The following is a 21,298-nucleotide window of genomic DNA, read 5'->3' as shown; positions in this document are numbered from 1 at the left end:
CCTCTTAAAAGATACAGTAGCTGAATTCTGAAATTTGAATGAAGAAGTAATGAAGAAACTTTCTAATTAATCTTGTTTCCTACTCAATATATTCCTAAAAGAATTGGAAATAGTTTTTCAGGCCAATGACTGAAATATCAGTACTCGAGGGAATGGAAGGAGGATGGAGTCACAAACATTGAAAATGCATTCTTAAATTCATAAAAGAGAATGGAGACAGAGATTAGTAATTGTTAGCGAAATCCATAGAGGAGAAGTTATGAGACAAGAAAAGATATTCTTAAAGGAGAGTGTAGGGCAGTGGGCAGGGGGCTGGATAGTGGGTGATGTGTTTACTTAGTAGGAAGAATAATGCCCCAGGACAGAAAGAGCAGTCAGAAAGCTCTGAATGACATGAGTGCACTCTCATCAACAACATACCTAAAAGCAAGATTTATACTAATGCTGCATGTAAACCATTTGAGGAACAATGATTGTAAGGACTCAGAAATTTACACTGTGGCCCTCACATGTCCTTGTTCCCCTACATGTCCCAGCCCCCTCTTTAACATGTGACGTTAGCTCCTTGCTGGTCCTATCTACCCCTCTTGAGAAAATTTTAAATTCCCCATATGATGGCTGCTAATACCAAAGATCAAGTTCTTCTTTTTCCTAGAATCCTCTTTAACCAACGTTCCTGAACCTCACTGAATACCTCTTGCTAGAAGTTTATAAAAATTCTGCACTTTTTCCCCAAGTGAGAATCCTCCCTAGGAGCCTTCTCAGGCCAGCCATTTTCCAATAAACACTTGTGTTAATAATTAACTTTCTTCTGTGTAACACATATAGAAAACAAAACTAAATTTAAAGGAGAAAGGTATAATTTGCTGTTGGATATGATAACATTTTATGGTTTTATGAGAGAATTTTAATACACATAATTTAAATTGGTCTCATCATAATGTAATTTAAGAAGACTGAAAAGCAAACTGATGCATTTCAAAAAAAATGTAACAAAAATTGAAATAATGTTCTCTTCTTAATGTACTGTTAACTTAAAATTTTAATTAAGAAAATGCAATTTCCCAGGCATAGCAATTAATTTATGTTTTATCATTACAATTGTGGGAAAGTTTGGGGGATTTAGTGAAAATTGTTTGCTCTAATAATTACCACTTTTTGTAGTTGTTGTTGGAGTATAAGATATGAAAGAAAACAAAACCTGTACTCACTGTGATTTGGGAGCGGGGACTGGATTAAATATTTGGTCAATCTAGTTAATATCCCTCTGGCCCAATCTTAGGAATTTTTGGCAATAACCTCATAGGTAGTTCAAAGAAAGGTACATAAAGTTAGAGATCCAGCAAGGCTCTGAGCTTGGAAACTCATCTAGGCTAAAGCCAGCTATCCTGTATCCAGAGCTTCTAGGATGGAGTGCTACTTCAGACTCAATCTAGACTAGAGCTCAAACCAATACCCCCATACAGAAGAAAATAAAATGGTTGGAGTTCCTGAGATACTAGACTGAGATAGATGGTCAGTCTGCAAGTCCTAAGTAAGCAACCATCACATAAGTCAAACAGCATATGTAGGAAGAGGGAGGCTACAGATCAGGTACTCAAATGCTCAAAGTTTTCTCATGTAAAAAGATAAAAACACGTGCTTATAACTTACAGATGACACTTACTTATAACACTTCCCCTTAATTGGAAATTGTTTGCAGTTATTACAGGGAATTCCAAGGTGTGTGTCCAGTTTCTCTTTCTCTGCTGCAGCTACAAGTTTGCTAGCATTTTTGAATTCCTCCAAAATAAGTTTTAATGGTGCAAACTCTTTCCTGCACAGAGGACATTTCAACATGGAAACGTTTGATATATTCTGATAATTAGCTAAGATCTTCATGCATTTTATATGAATATTATTGCCACAACCAAACCTACGAGAGAGAAAATTCAAGTTTGCCATTTGTATACAGCAGTTTTATAGATCCATTGTATATATTATATATATTTATATAAATAAAATTTTCTGTGCTACCATCTTTATTCCACATACAAATAGATTCTGAACTGATTTTCAGATATAGCTTGATTACATACACACACACAAACTTACTCACTCACTCTATTAATCAATCATCTTTAATACAATAAAATCCCAAACCTAAATTTTCCTTCATTCTAATGAAATGGTGAAAGACTTTGCATCATTAAAATATTTTCATTTGTAAAATGAGAATAAATATAGGCTTAACACAAAGGAAAATAATATTATTATTTTAATAAACTGCTTCACTGAGAGCAGGGTGCCACCTTACTTTTCCAGAAGTCACACAATACATGATATTACCAAAGAAATATCTACTGAGAAAAATATCATTTGGGGAAGTGGTTAACAATTTTACAATATGCAATAGAAGCAGACAGATTAACAACCAAAATAGGAACAAAAGTTTTGTTAAATAATCAGAAGAAAAAAAGAATAAAAAATTGCAATGGCAAATGACTGTCCACAATTTTTCCAGTCCTACTTTATAGTGCTGTGAAGAAAAGTATGAATATTAGACTCTCAATAAACATTTGTGCATATGTCAAAATTGAATTATTTAGGTTTACAGATAGAATTTTGAAAAACTGAAAATAATTTTTGTAATTTCAAAGTAAAATAATCTTTACTTTCAGAAAACTCTTTATAAATATAATATGCCATAGCATTTACTCGTGTGTATAAAATAAAAACACAGAAATTATTCTACTCTTGTTATTCAAGGTGGGAGGAGAAATAATTATGAAATTATGTTTCAGTTTTCACCCTTGAAGTGTAGCTCAGAAAGATTTAGAGTAAGAGCATATATGCAGCTTGTAACATATATGTATATGTTAGGAAACAAAATAATGTTAATTAAATATAAATTAGCAGTAGGTAAGGTTGTCTATTTTTTCCCTATCATGTCTCCTAAGGTAATAAATCACAAACATGTTTTAGAATTTTTCATAAATTTTAGAATCCAAAGAAAAAAATACATCACCTACAGAAGGTGACAGGAAGCTTTTTCTCTAAAAGTAGCTCTTGACAAATAGAGCAGATATCCTCTGAATCAATTTCCTTCTGTTTAATGTATTCATCTTCTTTAACATGTTCGTTTTTGTCATCTGTTCCTGGTTGGGGAGTTTGAACTCGATGTATCCCCCGAAGCAAGTCATTTATCTCTCTTTCCCCAAGACCCATCCTTAAAGCAGCTAGTGAAAAATCCCAAAGTATTAAAATTCAGTCACAAAACTGGAGATACAGAGAGGTAACAACTTATGCCAAAAGTTAGAATTTTCTTTCAAATATCAGAGAGACAGTTTTGACTGAATTGTTACACTGACACTGACCACTTCTTTATATATTTTTTTCAGAGCCAAAATTTCAGAAGAGAGTCATTTTAAAAATATAAAAATTATTTTTTTTCTTGTTACTAAAGAAGAGTCAATGCAAACAGTGCACTTGAATATGGCACTGTTCATCCTTGCATTGGTGTCACAATCATGTCATATACTTTGATCTGTTCTCTTGTCCATAAACAAATATTTTGTCAACATATAAGAATATTAAAATAATTAGGACATGAATATATAAGGAAGAAATAGGGATATCTGAGTAGCTACTCTATTTGCTAGATGAGTATGTGAATGAAAAAATAGTGGAGCAAGACTTAATTGTGCGTATTTTCTGTTTCTGTTTTGTGTACCTACAAAATAGTGTCTTATTAGTCTTGTCCTCAAGAGATTTGGTCAGTATTTCTCAGGACAATCTACTAGTTACTACATTGCCTGTGCCATTGGCATGTGCATTTTTTGAATTCTGAATTTTCTCCATCCTGTAATCCTTAAGGGAATGATGTTCTAAGTGCCTATAGTTTTGAACAGGGAATCCCAGATTCTTTATTCATTGGCCCATCCCTTTGCTCCTTCCAACATGCCATAATTTAAATGCTAGTTGTTATTGGTCCCCTGCCTTCTATTCAATTTGTGTATTTTATATATATAATTTTAAATTATTTCCAAGATAATGAAATGCTCTGTTATTCTGGAAAGACCCACCCCCAAACTAAACCCTAAAAGTACTAAAAACAGCACAGTTACATTTCAATACAGAAATCACTGTTCCCTGTCTGAGGTGGTGTGGCAAGTGCACCGTTGGAGGGCATCATACGTTAATTAACCATTACTTTGGGGAAGAAGGTCTATTTGTCACAGAGACACAGCAACATCTGCTCTCTAAAAAAGGGAAGAAATATTAAAAAGAAACAAAATATTGTGCTTTCAGAAATGAAGATGCTCTGGGACAACAGAAATATTGAAGAATAAAATTTCATAAAAGAAGTTGGCCACAAAATGTTCTGTGTGGTAAAATGTGAATTAGAAAATAAAAGGAAGAAACAATCTCTTGTAAAGTGAATTTGAAAAAATTAATGTATAAGACTATATAGGAATATTTTGAAAGAAAAGAGCAAGACAGCTAACCTGAACTGATGTCACGATGTGTTGTACAAATAATAAATGTAATAATATATGAGAACTGTCTAAATAATGAACATTGTTAAAGAAGAAAAGAAGGATTACCCAATACTATGAGATAACTGGGTGACAATATGGAGGAAAATTAACTCAAACCAAATACCAACCTCCAACTTGTACCAAAGTGACTACACACTGATGCTATTATGTAATGAAGAACAAAAATAATAATAAAATGAGAAGAAAAAACTCCAAAGGACTATCAATACTATGGAAGAAAGACAATGTTTAAAGGGTTGAAACAATAAACATGAAAAGAACATATGATCTGATTTAATAACACAAAAATTCATATATATAACAAAATTCAATAAATCCATAAAGAAAATATTTATAACAGATTAGAAAAATATTTGAAAAAGCAATGCTTATAATATTTAAGAAATGTTTGCAGTTTTTTCGATAACCAAAGTACAATTCACATGAAACACAAATCATAAACACGGCAGTAGAAGATGTTCAATTTCATTGGTATTGAAGACAAATGAGTTAAAATAAGAATAAAGCACAGACACTAAATAAAACTGACTGAATAAACAATAATAAATATTATGATTTGTTTGCCTTATGTTATTTCTTTTGTATTTAAAATAGTTATTTGAAGGCATTTTAGATCTTCCATAAAGGAATGTTAAATAAATATACTGGAGAATAGAAACTATTTTCTTATTTAATTTATCGGGCATGGATAGATTATTATGAACATTGTATCTGGTGTTTTTCCTGCTTTGTGTGGCTTTCTTTACAAAATTATAGAAATATTACTAACATGGCAAAATATTTCTATTTGTCTTTATTTTCATATTTCTTAAATACACTGTTAATATCTTTCTTTGCATGCTAAGTACTATAGTTAAAATATGCCAAAAACAAGAATCCAAAAAACAAATAAAACTTAAAGAAAGTGACATATTGCTGAAATCAGTGTAAATCAGCAAAAGTATTCTGAAAAGAAATTTGGCAAAACATATGGGAGAAAGACATAAAAATATTAACACCTCTACTCCAAAACACAATAAGACTTTAGGCTAAAGAAATATTTGAAAAGAAGAAAAAGCTTCATGTACAAATTATATAACAAGTAGTTAGATAAATTAAATGCCTAATAATGGAAGAATGTTAAATTGCTTATAGTATACCATATTCAGTGAAATATTAGCTAGCCTTTGATGACTTTCATTACAGAGATTATATAGCATTGAAAATATAAAGTAACAGTGTCTGATAAAAGCAGAACACAGAATTCTGAGAGACTATTAGACTGTTTTATGGTATATATAAAATCATAAAAAGAAAATAAAAAGTTTATATCTTTCTGGTAAGAATTTAGAAAAATTTCTTTTAATGAGGTTTACATTTTATTCATAAATATTTAATTACAAAAAGAATAGGTAGTATTTACTAGTCATTTTATTTAAAATTATTAGGTGGTAAATCAGGTTTTGTTGGGAAAATATTTGTAGAAAAAGGAATGTTCAGTGTTCAAAAATTGACACTTTTTATAATAAAATTCTCATATAATCACCTTGTTGGTCTTCAAAAAGAAAAGAGAGTCTGAGGTGTTTTTTGTTTGTTTGTTTGATTTTTAGCTCTGTCACCCAGGCAGGAGTGCAGTGGCATGATCTCAGCTCTCGGCTCACTGCAGCCTCCTCCCCCAGGTTCAAGCAATTCTCCTATCTCAGCCTCCAGAGTAGCTGGGATTACAGGCACCCACCACCACACCCAGCTAATTTTTACATTTCTAGTAGAGATAGGGTTTCACCACATTGATATGGGTCAGGCTGGTCTGGAACTCCTGACCTCAAGCGATCTGCCCACCACAGTCTCCCAAAGTGCTGGGATTACAGTGAGCCACCTCATGGAGTCTCAGGTTTCTTATATGCAACAATACAATATAGATAATTGCTTCCAGATTCCTTTCAGAAAAGAATCCTTGAATGATGTTCAAAACTCTTCTCTTCTATTACAAGTAACATTTTCTCCACACTTATTTAAATACTATATGTAATCCTAATCAGTAATTATTTGTAGTTTTCTTTAAATTATTTTTCATGTATGTTTATTCTAGCTTTAATTTAAATGAAAAATTTCAAGATCACTAAGACTTGCTTTCTTTGAATATTATTATAGTTTCTAGTATTACACATGGAATTTTCTCAATGTTTACCATATAAAATTTATTTTAAATACAAAAGATATAAAAATGTTTATTTCAGAAGAAAGTACAAATTGTCAAATTACATAGGATTAATTTTAAACATTAAAAAAATCCTTACTGTAGACTGAATGGTTGCTGTCATCAATAAGTGCAAATAATAATAATACAACATAAAATATTAAATTGATCAGTACAAAATTGCTGTGTTTTAGATAAAAAACATTCATGTACCAGCAATACATATGATTCAATCTATAAAAAGTACCTAGCATAGCTCCTGGCAAATGTGTGGTATAATAAATATTTGTTGAATTTAATCGGGTAGAACTGCACTGCTGAATATGGTAGCTGTTAGCCATAGGTAACTATTGTATACTTGAAATTTGACTAGTGTGACTGAAAAACTAAATTTCAAATTTTTAAAATTAAAAATTTAGTTTTTAACTTAGAGCTGATAATCTATAGTTATGAATATATATATAAGCATGTAACAATTTGAATATGTGAATCTATTTTTCAACTAAAATTTTTTAGGAAGTCTATATACAGATCAAATATTTTCATTGAAAAATAGGGTCAGAATGGATATGCACTATAAGTATAACAAACACACTAGATTTTGAAAACTTAGTATTAAAACAGTAAAATAGCTCATAATTTTTATATTGATTACATGTTGACACAATAATATTTTGATGTACTGGGCTAAGTTAAAATATATATTAAAATTAGTTCCCTGTCTCTTTTCACTACTTATAATATGGCTACTAGAAAATTACATATGTATATTATATTCCTATTGGACAACCTCAGTATAGAAGCTTGTAAGAATAATACAGAAAAATAATGTAGAGAATGACTAAGCCTTTGGAGGTGGGAGGCCAACATTTAACTTCAGTGAATAAAATGGAGAAGTCAAAAAGAAAACAATATGTATGAAATCATACAACCTAGTCAACAAGCAAGAATGGAATGAAAGAGAGGATTAAGAAGAGGGTGACATTTTAGAAAGCATCTGTCTGTCTAGAGGATGAAAGACCAAGTGCAAAGCACAGCAATTAAAAACAAAGAGGCGAGGAAGGACTCAAGATGGTGCAGTGAGAACAACCCAGGTTTGAAGCTCTCGGTGAATGTGTGGAGAGGGTGAGTCAGGGCCACATTTCCAGACGGATCTTTGTTGCCCACAGAACAGGGAAATTCCCAGGTATAAAAGAGATCTGGGACGCCAGGCAGAGGTTTTGGCTGGTGCAGCTGGTAGCCGGTGCGGCCGGCGGCTGGCGCTGAAGTGCAGTGGCGCTACACAGAGCTCCACACAAAGAGCACTGGTCCGGGTGCCCAGTTGAACCGGAAATCTGAGACTTCAGAGGGCTGAACTTGAGACTGAATGGGACTTGGACAGTGAGCCAGCACAGGAGATTCCAGGGATACAGCTTTTGGGATAGCGCAGTGGGACGAACAAAACGGCAATTCCAAACGCTCCCAGTGGAGAGGTTCCCTGAGGGCACAGCTGAACCCAGTACGGTGCAGCTCTGTGGAGGAGGGGCGTCCACCATTACCGAGGCAATCCACCCCTACTGAGGTACACGCCCATTGCTGACCCAGCCTGCTGTTGCCAAGGCAACCTGCTACAACAGAGAGACTCTGCAGCAGGGCATAGCCCATGGCAGCAGGGTGGAGACTGCATCAGAAGAACAGAGCCTGCAGCAAAAGGGTAAACCTCACACCAGCAGGGCGGAGCCTCGGCAGGCAAATAGTGACTAGACTGCCTCCTAGCTGGGCAGGACAGCACAACAGACACTCACAAAGAAAGCCCCAACCCCCCAGAGACAGACCATCTGAGAAAAAAAAGGTTTTTTTTATGAGTCCTGTTGCAGCAGAATTAAACGTAGCAGCCTAACAGCCCTGAATGAACAACAGAGCTCATAGCTCAGCACTTGAACTCCTATAAAGTACAGACTGTCTCCTCAAGCAGCTCCCTGACCCCTCTATATCCAGAAGACTGACATTTGGCAGGCATCATTCTGGGACAAAGATAGCAGAAAAAGAAACTGGTAGCATCCCTCACTGTTCCGCAGCTGCTATAGGTGCACCCCAGGCAAGCAGGGCCTGGAGTGGACCTCAGCAGTCATACAGTGGAGGGGCTAGACTGGTAGAAGAAAAACCAAGTAACAGAAATACTTCATCATCAACAATCTGGGCATCCACTCAGAGACCCAATTGAAAAGTCAGCAACTACACAAACGACAGGTGGATAAATCCACAGATGGGAAGAACCCAGTGCAAAAAGGAGGAAAACACCCGAAACCAGAACACCTCGCCTCCTAAAAAGGACCAAAACTCCTCACCAGCAAGAAAACAAAGCTGGACGGAGAATGACTGTGATGAAATGACGGAATTAGACTTCAGAAGGTGGATAATAAGAAACGTTTGTGAGCTAAAAGAACATGTTTTAAATCAATGCAAACAAACTGAGAACCTTGAAAAAAGATTCGAGGAAATGATAACAAGAATGTATAACTTAGAGAGGAATATGAATGAATTAAAGGAGGTGAAAAACACAATACGAGAACTTCGTGATGCATGCACAAGTTTCAATAGCCAAATTGACCAAGCAGAAGAAAGAATATCAGAAGTCGAAGATCAACTCAATGAAATAAAACCAGAAACCAAGATCAGAGAAAAAAGTGCAAAAAGGAATGAACAAAGGCTCCAAGAAATGTCGGACTATGTGAAGAGACCTAACCTACGTTTGATAGGCGTACCAGAATGTGATGAAGAGAATGAATCCAAGCTGGAAAATACTCTTCAGGACATTATCCCGGAAAATTTCCCCCACCCAGCAAGACAGGCCAACACTCAAATGCAGGAAATACAAAGATCACCACAAAGATATTCAGCAAGAAGAGCAACCCCAAGACACATAATCGTCAGATTCAACTAGATTGAAATAAAGGAGAAAATACTAAGGGCAGCCAGAGAGAAAGGTCGGGTCACCCACAAAGGGAATCCCGTAAGACTCACAGCAGATCTCTCGGCAGAAACACTACAAGCCAGAAGAGAGTGGGGGCCAATATTCAAAATCCTTAAAGAAAAGAACTTTCAACCCAGAATTTCATATCCAGTCAAACTGAGCTTCATAAGTGAAGGAAAAATAAAATCCTATGCGAATAAGCAAGTACTCAGAGAGTTTGTCACCACCAGGCCTGCTTTACAAGAGCTCCTGAAAGAGGCACCAAACATAGAAAGGAACAACCAGTACCAGCCATTCCAACATCACACTAAATGCTAAAGAGCATCAACATAATGAAGAATCTACAACAACTAATGGGCTAAACAGCCAGCTACCATCAAAACGGCACTATCAAATTCACACATAACAATATTAACCCTAAATGTAAATGGACTAAATGCACCAATCAAAAGACACAGACTGGCAAATTGGATAAAAATCCAAAACCCATCAGTGTGCTGTATCCAGGAAACCCATCTCACATGCAAGGATACACAAAGGCTCAAAATAAAGGGATGGAGGAAGATTTACCAAGCAAATGGAGAGCAAAAAAAGGCAGGAGTTGCAATTCTCATCTCTGAAAAAATAGACTTTAAAGCAACAAAGATCAAAAGAGACAAAGAAGGCCATTACATAATCGTAAAAGGATCGATACAACAAGAAGAGCTAATGATCCTAAACATATATGGACCCAATACAGGATCACCCAGATATATAAGGCAAGTTCTTAATGACCTACAAAGAGATGTAGACTCCCACACAATAATAGTGGGAGACTTTAACACTCCACTGTCAATATTAGACAGATCAACCAGACAGAAAATCAACAAGGATATCCAGGGCTTGAACTCAGACCTGGAGCAAGCAAACCTGATAGACATTTACAGAACTCTCCACCCCAAATCCACAGAGTACACATTCTTCTCAGCACCACATCACACCTACTCTAAAATTGACCACATAATTGGAAGTATAGCACTGCTCAGCAAATGCAAAACAACTGAAATCATAACAAACAGCCTCTCAGACCATAGTGCAATCAAGTTAGAACTCAGAATTCAGAGACCAACCCAGAACCACACAGCTTCATGGAAACTGAACAACTGGCTCTTGAATGTTGACTGGATAAACAGTGAAATAAAGGCAGAAATAAAGGAGTTCTTCAAAACCAATGAGAACGAAGACACAACATACCAGAATCTCTGGGACACATTTAAAGCAGTCTCTAGAGGAAAGTATATAGCAATCAGTGACCATATGAGAAGAATGGAGAGATCCAAAATTGACACCCTATCATCAAAATCGAAAGAGCTAGAGGAGCAAGATCAAAAAAACTCAAAACCCAGCAGAAGACAAGAAATAACTAAGATCAGAGCTGAACTGAAGGAGATAAAGACACGAAAAACCCTTCAAAAAATCAATAAATCCAAGAGCTGTTTTTCGAAAAGATCAACAAAATAGACAGACCACTAGCCAGATTGATTAAAAAGAAAAGAGAGAACAACCAAATAGATGCAATAAAAAATGATAAAGGGGAAATCACCACAGATTCCACAGAAATTCAAACCATCATCAGAGAATATTACAAACAACTCTATGCACATAAACTAGTAAACCTGGAAGAAATGGATAAATTCCTGGACACCTGTGTCCTCCCAAGCCTAAACCAGGAGGAAGCTGAAACTATGAATAGACCAATAACAAGGTCAGAAGTCGAGGCAGCAATTAAGAGCCTACCACACAAAAAAAGCCCAGGTCCAGACGGGTTCACAGCCGAATTCTACCAGACACACAGAGAGGAGCTGGTACCATTCCTTCTGAAACTATTCCAAATAATCCAAAAAGAGGGAATCCTTCCCAAATCATTTTATGAGACCATTATCATCCTGATACCAAAACCCAGCAGAGACCCAACAAGAAAAGAAAACTTCAGGCCAATATCCATGATGAACATAGATGCAAATATCTTCAATAAAATATTGGCAAGCCGATTGCAACAGCAAATCAAAAAACTTATTCATCATGATCAAGTAGGATTCATCCTGGGGATGCAAGGCTGGTTCAACATACACAAGTCTATAAATGTAATTCACCACATAAACAGAACCAAAAACAAAACCACATGATTATCTCAATTGACGCAGAGAAGGCATTTGACAAGATTCAATAGCCCTTTATGCTAAAAACCCTCAATAAACTCGGTATCGATGGAACGTATCTCAAAGTAATAAAAGCTATTTATGACAAACCAACAGCCAATATCATACTGAATGGGCAAAAACTGGAAGCATTCCCTTTGCAATCTGGCCCTAGACAAGGATGCCCTCTTTCACCGCTCCTATTCAATATAGTACCGGAAGTTCTAGCCAGAGCAATCAGGCAAGAAAAAGAAAGAAAGGGTATTCAAATAGGAAAGGTGGAAGCCAAATTGTCTCTGTTTGCAGACGACATGATAGTATACCTAGAAGACCCCATCACCTCAGCCCAAAAACTCCTGAAACTGATAAGCAACTTCAGCAAAGTCTCAGGATATAAAATCAATGTGCAAAAATCACAAGCATCTCTCTACACCAAGAACAGACTTAAAGAAAGCCAAATCAAGAACGAACTGCCATTCACAATTGCTACAAAAAGAATAAAATACCTTGGAATACAACTCACAAAGAATGTAAGGGACCTCTTCAAGAAAAACTACAAACCACTGCTCAATGAAATAAGAGAGGACACAAACAGTTGGAGAAACATTCCACGTTCATGGTTAGGAAGAATTAATATCGTGAAAATGGCTATACTGCCCAAAGTAATTTACAGAATCAACGCTATCCCCATCAAGCTACCATTGACTTTCTTCACAGAACTGGAAAAAAACACCATGAACTTCATATGGAACCAAAAGAGAGCCCGCATAGCCAGGTCAATTCTAAGCAAAAAGAACACAGTGGGGGGCATCACACTACCAAATTTCAAACTATAGTACAAGGCTACAGTAATCAAAACAGCATGGTACTGGTACCAAAACAGAGACATAGACCAATGGAACAGAACAGAGGCATTGGAGGCAACACAACATATCTACAACCATACAATCTTTGATAAACCTGACAAAAACAAGCAATGGGGAAAGGATTCCCTGTTTAACAAATGGTGTTGGGAAAACTGGCTAGCCATGTGCAGAAAGCAGAAACTGGACCCCTTCCTGACACCTTACACTAAAATTAACTCCAGATGGATTAAAGACTTAAACATAATACCTGGCACCGTAAAAACCCTAGAAGGGAATCTAGGCGAAAACCATCCAGGACATAGGAGTAGGCAAGGACTTCATGAACAAAACACCAAAAGCATTGGCAACAAAAGCCAAAATAGACAAATGGGACCTAATGAAACTCCACAGCAAAAGAAACAGTCACTAGAGTGAATCGGCAACCAACAGAATGGGAAAAAATGTTTGCAGTTTACCCATCTGACACAGGGCTGATATCCAGAATTTACAAAGAACTCAAACAGATTTTCAGGAAAAAACAAACAAGCCCATTCAAAATTGGGCAAAGGATATGAACAGACACTTTACGAAAGAAGACATATATGAGGCCAACAATCATATGAAAAAATGCTCATCATCACTGGTCATCAGAGAGATGCAAATCAAAACCACATTGAGATAACATCTCACGCCAGTTAGAATGGCTATCATTAAAAAATCTGGAGACAACAGATGCTGGAGAGGATGTGGAGAAAAAGGAACACTTTTACACTGTTGGGAGTGTAAATTAGTTCAACCATTGTGGAAGACAGTGTGGTGATTCCTCAAGGCCTTAGAAATAGAAATTCCATTTGACCCAGCAATCCCATTACTGGGTATATATCCAAAGGACTATAAATCGTTCTACTATAAGGATACATGCACACAAATGTTCATTGCAGCACTGTTTACAATAGCAAAGACCTGGAATCAACCCAAATGCTCATTGATGATAGACTGGATTGGGAAAATGTGGGACACATACACCATGGAATATTATGCAGCAATCAGAAATGATGAGTTCGTGTCGTTTGTAGGGACATGGATGAATCTGGAGAACATTATTCTCAGCAAACTGACACAAGAACAGAAAATGAAACACCGCATATTCTCACTCATAGGCGGGTGATGAAAAATGAGGACACATGGACACAGGGAGGGGAGTACTAAACACTGGGGTCTATTGAGGGGAAAAGGCAGGGCCAGCAGGAGGGGGAGCTGGGGAGGGATAGCCTGGGGAGCAATGCCAACTGTGGGTGAAGGGGAGAAAGGAAGCAAAACACACTGCCATGTGTGTACCTACGCAACTGTCTTGCATGTTCTGCACATGTACCCCAAAACCTAAAATGCAATAAAAAATTTTTTAAAAAAACAAAAAACAAAGAAGCTACACAGAATGGTACTAAGGGCTGAGGAAAGTGTAACAAAGATAAGAATGAGTATGGAGAGAGAAACACTCGAGAAACAAGTTGTATATAAAACAAGCAGGATTTGTGGTATGTGTAAATATATGGCAGAAGAGGATGAGAGGGAAAAAATCACAGAGAATATCAAAGTTTATAGCTGTGAAGAGACAATAAAAAAGAAAGCTAGTATGTGAGGTAGGAAATCTAAAAGGGGACCACAGATGGAGAAATCTAGGATTTAAGATGCCCATGGAACCTCCAAATTGAGTGGCCTAGAAGGCAACTGGAAATATTGGTCTGCTGGTAAGAGTGGGAATCGTTGATACAGAGTTAATAGTTGCAGACATGGAAAATGGAAGACATTTCTAATAGAATATATAGAGCGAAAAAGAGAACAAAAGAAAAATCGCTGTGAAACACTAATGATAATTTATTATCTGGTATAAATTTTAAAATATGTCTACTGTTATAATTATATAATAGCTGGGGGAAATAAACTTGCCTAAATAAAACCAATACTCATTGAATAGTAAAAAAATTAAAACTAATTATCAATTTAATTCTTCATGAATATCAGAAACATTTGTTAATAGTTTTTTAAAATTTTACTTTAAGTTCTGGGGTACATGTGCAGATCTTGCAGGATTGTTACATAGGTATACACATGCTATGGTGGCAGTTCTTAGATGGGTCTATATAAGTCAAACAATTCCTCAACTGCAGTTAATCTTTTCACCATGACAGTATCTTTATTATAAAATGTACAAATTTAAGTGACCTATAATGCAATTACTTTTCTTTTTCTCTTGCTTTTAAGAACTCTGGAATTTAAACTTATATAACTATATAACTGGCTCTGAACTCAATTTAAGTACTCACCTAAAAACTACTTTTTACTCTGCTCTCTTTGCAAAAAATTTCATTTAGCAAACATTTTTGAATAATATAATGTGCCATGCAAACTGTCTATTTCTGGTATCTAAAAAAAATCACATTCGCTATGTTTCTCACAATTAAAATAATTTTAGATACAGAACCAACTGTAACCTTTTGTTAGAATACATAAATGTTTTTCTACTTAATAACTAGCCATTGCTTCATACCTGTTTTTAAGTGCCTATGAGTTTGAAAATGACATATAAAGTTACATTTTTTTAAAGACGAAAAATGTTCCAAGTATCTTTGGTTTAACAAGCTGAGCTACTGATAGTTTCCGGATTCCCTAGAAAAACAACCATCTAAGTTTAGAAAATGTTAAATAAAAAATTCTCATATTTTTTATTTTATAATTATCATATTAAATCAGTAAAATAAAATAACAAAACAAAAAACTCAAACGCCAAAACTTACATTCATGGTTCCTCGGAAGCTTGAATTTTTTCAACAAGACCCTAACATTCACAAGTAGAAAAAAAATCAAGACATTTATTTTTGACATAACCTCAAAAGACATTTCATATATTTAGAATAGAAATTGAATTATGAGTTACATTACTGAAAGTGTTATGAATAAACCTAAAACTCAACTTTCTGTTACAATAGTTGTTAAACTTATATTTTAAAATAACCATATGTGAAAAAAAGTATGATTAATGAAAACAAAAGACATTTGGTGTCAAGAAATTTGTCAGAAAGAGCCCATGTATTTCTGTTTTTTTTTTTTTTGAGACGGAGTTTCGCTCTTGTTACCCAGGCTGGAGTGCAATGGCATGATCTCAGCTCACTGCAACCTCCGCCTCCTGGGTTCAGGCAATTCTCCTGTCTCAGCCTCCCGAGTAGCTGGGATTACAGGCGTGCGCCACCATGCCCAGCTAATTTTTATTTTTAGTAGAGACAGGGTTTCACCATGGTGACCAGGATGGTCTTGATCTCTTGACCTCGTGATCCACCTGCCTCGGCCTCCCAAAGTGCTGGGATTACAGGCGTGAGCCACTGTGCCTGGCCGAGCCCATGTATTTCTAATGACATACAGTCATTCATGGGGAAAGGATAATGAGGGGATTTAGGTACTTACGGTACTGCCTTTAAACTGCTTTGGAAATGGAGTAATTTTCTGGATTGGGTACCAAATGGCTGTTTTCCTACATATACCACTTTAATGGACCAGACTTCACCACTATGCAATATATGCATGTAAAAAACCTGTACTTGCCCAGCTAATTTTTTGTATTTTTTTAGTAGAGACGGGGTTTCACCATGATGACCAGGATGGTCCCGATCTCTTGACCTCGTGATCCATCCGCCTCGGCCTCCCAAAGTGCTGGGATTATAATCCCAGCTACTCAGGACGCTGAGGCAGGAGAATTGCCTGAACCCAGGAGGTGGAGATTGCGGTGAGCCGAGATCGCGCTATTGCACTCCAGCCTGGGTAACAAGAGTGAAACTCCGTCTCAAAAAAAAAAAAAAACCCTGTACTTGTACCCCTTAAATACATAAAAATAAAACAAATGAAAATGTAAAAAGTGATTCATAGTCAAATGTTAATTGCAAAGAAAAATATTTTGAAATTCGACTGCCATAGGCCAATATGGAAAAGGTGAATACTTTCAATTCCTATTTATGCATGTAGAATAGAAAATAAATCTTTAATTTTTACCAATTAAAATGAATGCGACCTTTAAAAAAAAGTGGGAAACACCTATTATTATTCAAAAATACTAAATATACTTTAATTATAAAACACTTTATTATATTTACATTTACTTAATCGTTACAATATTGTACAAAGTGAGTTATATAATAATGAAAACAGAATACCCTTGCCCTAACATAAAATGAAAATGTAAAAAAAAAACAATTTTAAATGTAATCATAATACCAAATTGTAAGTTGTGAAGGGACCATATTTTATCTTTATGTCAAGTAGAGTAAATAACTTGTGTTACTAGATGCTTAATAAAAACTGATCAAAATGAAAGAGCAAAAAACTTGGTAGGTAAAAACATTAGAAATAACAACTATGTTTTTTACTTGTAAAGAAAAGCATTGGAAATATGAAACTCATAATCTTTTCTTAATTTCTTATTTTTTCATGTTAAATATCAACTAAATTAAAATAATATTAACGATTTATTAGTAGGAGTATAGATAGGCAAAACAAAATGAGTTGATTTGGATTTAAACTAAAGAAAATTTTTTTTATATTTCTAGAGGTTAATTACCCTACAAATAGATTCTGACACTAGAGAAAAAATTTCAGATTTGGTAGACATAATCTTCAATAAAGTTCTACTTCTATCTTGAAAGATTTATAGTCAAAGTCAACAAAATTATATGCTGGGGAAATGACATCCTATTCAATAAATGGTGCTGGGAAAATCAGGTAGCTATATGTAGAAGAATCAAAGTGGACCCATAGCTTTCACCATATACAAAAATTAACTCAAAATGGATTAAAGACCTAAATGTGAGATCTTAAACTACAATAACCTTAAAGAAAACCTAAGAAACATTCTTCTGGACATTGGGCAAAGAATTTATGATCAATTCCTCATAAGCAAATGCAACAAAAAGAAAAAATAGTTTAATAGACTTAATTAAACAATAATGCTTCTGCAGAACAAATGAAAAACTGAACAGACTAACTATAAAGCTTCTGACCAGCAAATGAAGCAATCAACAGAGTAAACTGACAACCTAAGGAATGGTGAGAAATATCTGCAAACTACGTTATTTGACAGAGGGCTAATATCCTGAAAACCCAATAACCTCATTAAAAAGTGGGCAAAGGGCATGAACAGACATTTAAAAAAAATACAAGTGGCCAACAAACATATGATAAAATGCTCGACATCACTAATCATAAGAGAAATGTAAATTGAAACCACACTGAGATACCATCTTATACATGTTATAATGACTATTATTTAAAAGTCAAAAAGCAACAAACATCGATAAGGACCTGGGGAAGGAAAAAGAATGCTTACATACTGTTTCTAGGAATGCAAATTGGCATGACCTTTATGGAAAACAAAATGGAGATTTCTCAAAGAACTAAAATTAGAGCTACCATGGCCAGCAACCCTATTCCAGGGTACATACCTACAGGGAAAGAAATCATTATATCAAAAAGATACCTGAACTCATATATTTATCACAGCATTATTCACAGTAGCAAAGATATGGAATCAACCTAACTATAAATAATTTTAGGCTGCATAAATAAAAAGTGGTATATATAGATAGGCCAGGCACAGTGGCTCACGCCTGTAATCCTAGCACTTTGGGAGGCCAAGGCGGGCAAATCATCTGAAGTGGGGAGTTTGAGACCAGCCTGACCAACATAGAGAAACCTCATCTCTACTAAAAATACAAAATTAGCTGGGCGTGATGGCACGTGTATGTAATCTCAGCTACTCAGGAGGCTGAGGCAGGAGACTCGCTTGAACCTGGGAGGCGGAGGTTGCGGTGAGCCGAGATGGCGCCATTGCACTCCAGCCTGGGCGAGAGCAAAACCCCGCCTCAAAAAAAAATGTGGTGAATGTGTATGTATATCTGTGTGTGTGTGTGTGTGTGTGTATGTGTGTATGTGTGTGTGTGTATCTACCATGTAATACAACTCAGCCATAAAAATTTTAAAAATCATGTCTTTTGTAGCAGCATGGATGGAACTAGAGGCCATTATCCTAAGTGAAATAATTCAGAAATAGAAAGTCAAATACTGCATGTTCTCAGTTAAAAGTGAAAGCTAAACAATGGCTCACATAGACATACAGAGTGAAATAAGAGACAGCAGAGACTATACTTACTATTGGGGTGATGAGTACACTAAAAGTCCAGACTTCATCGTTATGCAATACATGCATGTGAGAAACCTGTACGTGTACCCCCAAATATATAAAAATTTTAAAAAATGAAAATTTAAAAAACGATTCATAGTCAAATGTTAATAAAAAAGAAAAATATTTTGAAACTTGATGGCCACAGACCAATAATGGAAAAGGTGAATGCTTTCAGTTCCCATGAATAAATGCAGAAAATGGAACATTTACTATTCAAGAAAATGTGATTTTGGAAACACAATTTGTTGAAGCACAACCATATCTCAAATGAACCACATAATTATCATCAGTGGTGGGATCAGGATTTTTCCCCATTTTAGTTAGATTTCACATTTGTACATGAGAACTAAAATTGATTTTTTTTCTATTTAAAAGCATTAACATTATAAAATGCTTCTCAATTTAAATGTTATTCAATTTTCAGAATAAAGGGAAATACTGAAAAATTTATTATTAAGCCATGACCATTTTAACTTTATATTCCCCTAACACCACATTTCTTTAATTTTGTTGTTATTCAAACCATGAAGAAGACAAAATATGTAACACACCAAGATGTTCCTTTGTGGAAGGTCTTCATTAAAATGTCACCTACCAGCAGATATGCTTACAAAGTTCCCCTCCTTGCAGAAATGTGGAACAGTTACAAACATGAGGATTTCCTAGAAAAACCTTTCAAAGAAAAATGCATACATTAAAAAATCAGCAAAATTTTAGAGTTAAAGCAAACCTGAGTTAATAAAAGAGATCTGAAGAGGTAGTTTAGTTTAGGTGATTCCAAAACGTTGAATAGATTTCTTCTGGAGAATCTTAACTCTTGATACCAGTCTGTAGGCTGATTTTTTCATTTCATTATTTATCTTTGTTTGCAACTTAACAAATTAAAATGGTTTTAAAGTGACCTGCTCTTAGGCAGGTGAAATAAATCTAATTTCCAAAGTCAAAAAACAAAAAAGCAAAAATGAACCCTTAAATTCCTTACTGTAAGGCAATTCTACTTTGCGGTGCAGCTAAGTACCTTTCGTAAGGTAACTCATTTTGGATTTTGTTTGATATATTTGAATCGGTGAATTTATTTAATTTAATTGAAGAGGACAAAATTTATTCACCAAGACTAGTTTGGCTAAAACAATTAAATACAGTAAGTCTTAAAGTAATCAAGTTTAAAAATGCTTTAAATACAGGCTAGTAAACTGCATTCAGCTCTTAAACTGTAGGACAATAACATAAAATTTTGTAAGTGAACTCCTAGGAGGTAGTACAGTGGCTGATTTTTGAGTGGTTAAGAATGGAATATGCAAATATGAAATATCTGTTGTCTTTCAGCAAACTTGAATTTTTATTCATTAATACCTTTCCAAGGTATTGCCATTTAAACCACCCTTTAATAGGGCCTTCATACAGTTTCAGGGTGAACAAAGAGTAAAGGGAAATCAATTTATTTATTTAGCAAATATTTCCAGTATGCTAGCAGATTGTAGAATTTTCATTTCGTTTGATTTACAAGACTAATGACCACTAACAACGGATCCAAGAACACATGTAATGCAAACCAGATATTCATATAAAGCCTCTCACGTTTTCAAGCCTAAAGATCAAGAGCCATCATCTTTTACAAGAGTTGCAGTTTGAGATCTTAACCTCCAAAAAAGAAACTTCTAATAAATACTATTTCCTTCTTAATTTGCACATCTTTTAGAGTCTGGAACACTCGCGGGGAGACGCTGTTAGGGGTGAGGCAGCAAGTATCTGCAGGGATTGTGATGGTGGCTACACACATTGGGTATGCCTGGGTGAGGGGGAACTGGCTGGGGGGGTGGGGGGGAACCCGGTGGGCGGGGCTGGTGGCGAACAGCAGGCGGTAGGGGCGGTAGTTACTCGGAAATTCTTGTTTTCCGGCTCCTCCTCCCTTAACAGGAAGCCTGTGGGGCCCATCTCTCGTAGGAGGTAGATGCTGCTACTCAGCGCCTGATCTTGGTGCCAGCTGAGGCTCTCGCTCAAGCGTCTTCGCCTTTCAGAGGCCTTATAGCCTCCGCGAAGCATCCTAGCTGGGGGCGGGCGGAGGCGGCCCCTCTGCTCGGCTCACTGAAGCGCCTGTCGGTGTCCAAGATAACGGCGTGCAGGCTGGTTGCCTTGGTGACGGTGGTTGGGCTCCGCGGTGTCCCGGCGTGCCTTGCGCCGACGAGGAGCGGGCAACAAAGGTGCGGGCTGGCGGGGATTCCGTAACTCTGCCCCAGCCTCCACTGCATTTTGAAGTGACGCCCCTGAGGAGTGTTTTTAATAATCATCTGGCCGATTTGGAAGCTGGCGGCCGAAGGCATAGCTGTCAGTTTTCTTGCATTTCTTCTTCTGCTTCCCCGGGGCAGAGATGGTGAAACCT

At 36.0% G+C, this 21,298-nt stretch overlaps 1 protein-coding gene across 10 annotated transcripts in view; it reads right to left on the bottom strand.

The window, feature by feature from the left end:
- ZSWIM2 (zinc finger SWIM-type containing 2) overlaps positions 1-21,032 on the bottom strand; it is a 127,926-nt gene extending 106,894 nt beyond the window's left edge. For 4 of the 10 annotated variants that reach the window (XM_035304327.3, XM_017973891.4, XM_035304326.3 and 1 more), the window contains exons 1-5: positions 20,797-21,032; positions 19,514-19,590; positions 15,488-15,528; positions 3,008-3,218; positions 1,667-1,915 (exon numbers count right to left, since the gene is read on the bottom strand). In XM_035304327.3, the coding sequence (XP_035160218.1) occupies positions 1,667-1,915; positions 3,008-3,218; positions 15,488-15,528; positions 19,514-19,590; positions 20,797-20,961 (743 nt within the window). In that variant the 5' untranslated portion in view covers positions 20,962-21,032. The other 6 variants (XM_035304322.3, XM_078327188.1, XM_078327186.1 and 3 more) reach the window with 6 other exon arrangements.
- Between the last annotated feature and the right edge of the window lie 266 nt (positions 21,033-21,298).

This window comes from Callithrix jacchus, chromosome 6 (assembly GCF_049354715.1).
Source record: "Callithrix jacchus isolate 240 chromosome 6, calJac240_pri, whole genome shotgun sequence".
Classification (NCBI taxonomy): Eukaryota; Metazoa; Chordata; class Mammalia; order Primates; family Cebidae; genus Callithrix; species Callithrix jacchus.
Note: the sequence above shows the minus strand (reverse complement) of the source record. Positions and strands in the feature narration are given on the sequence as shown.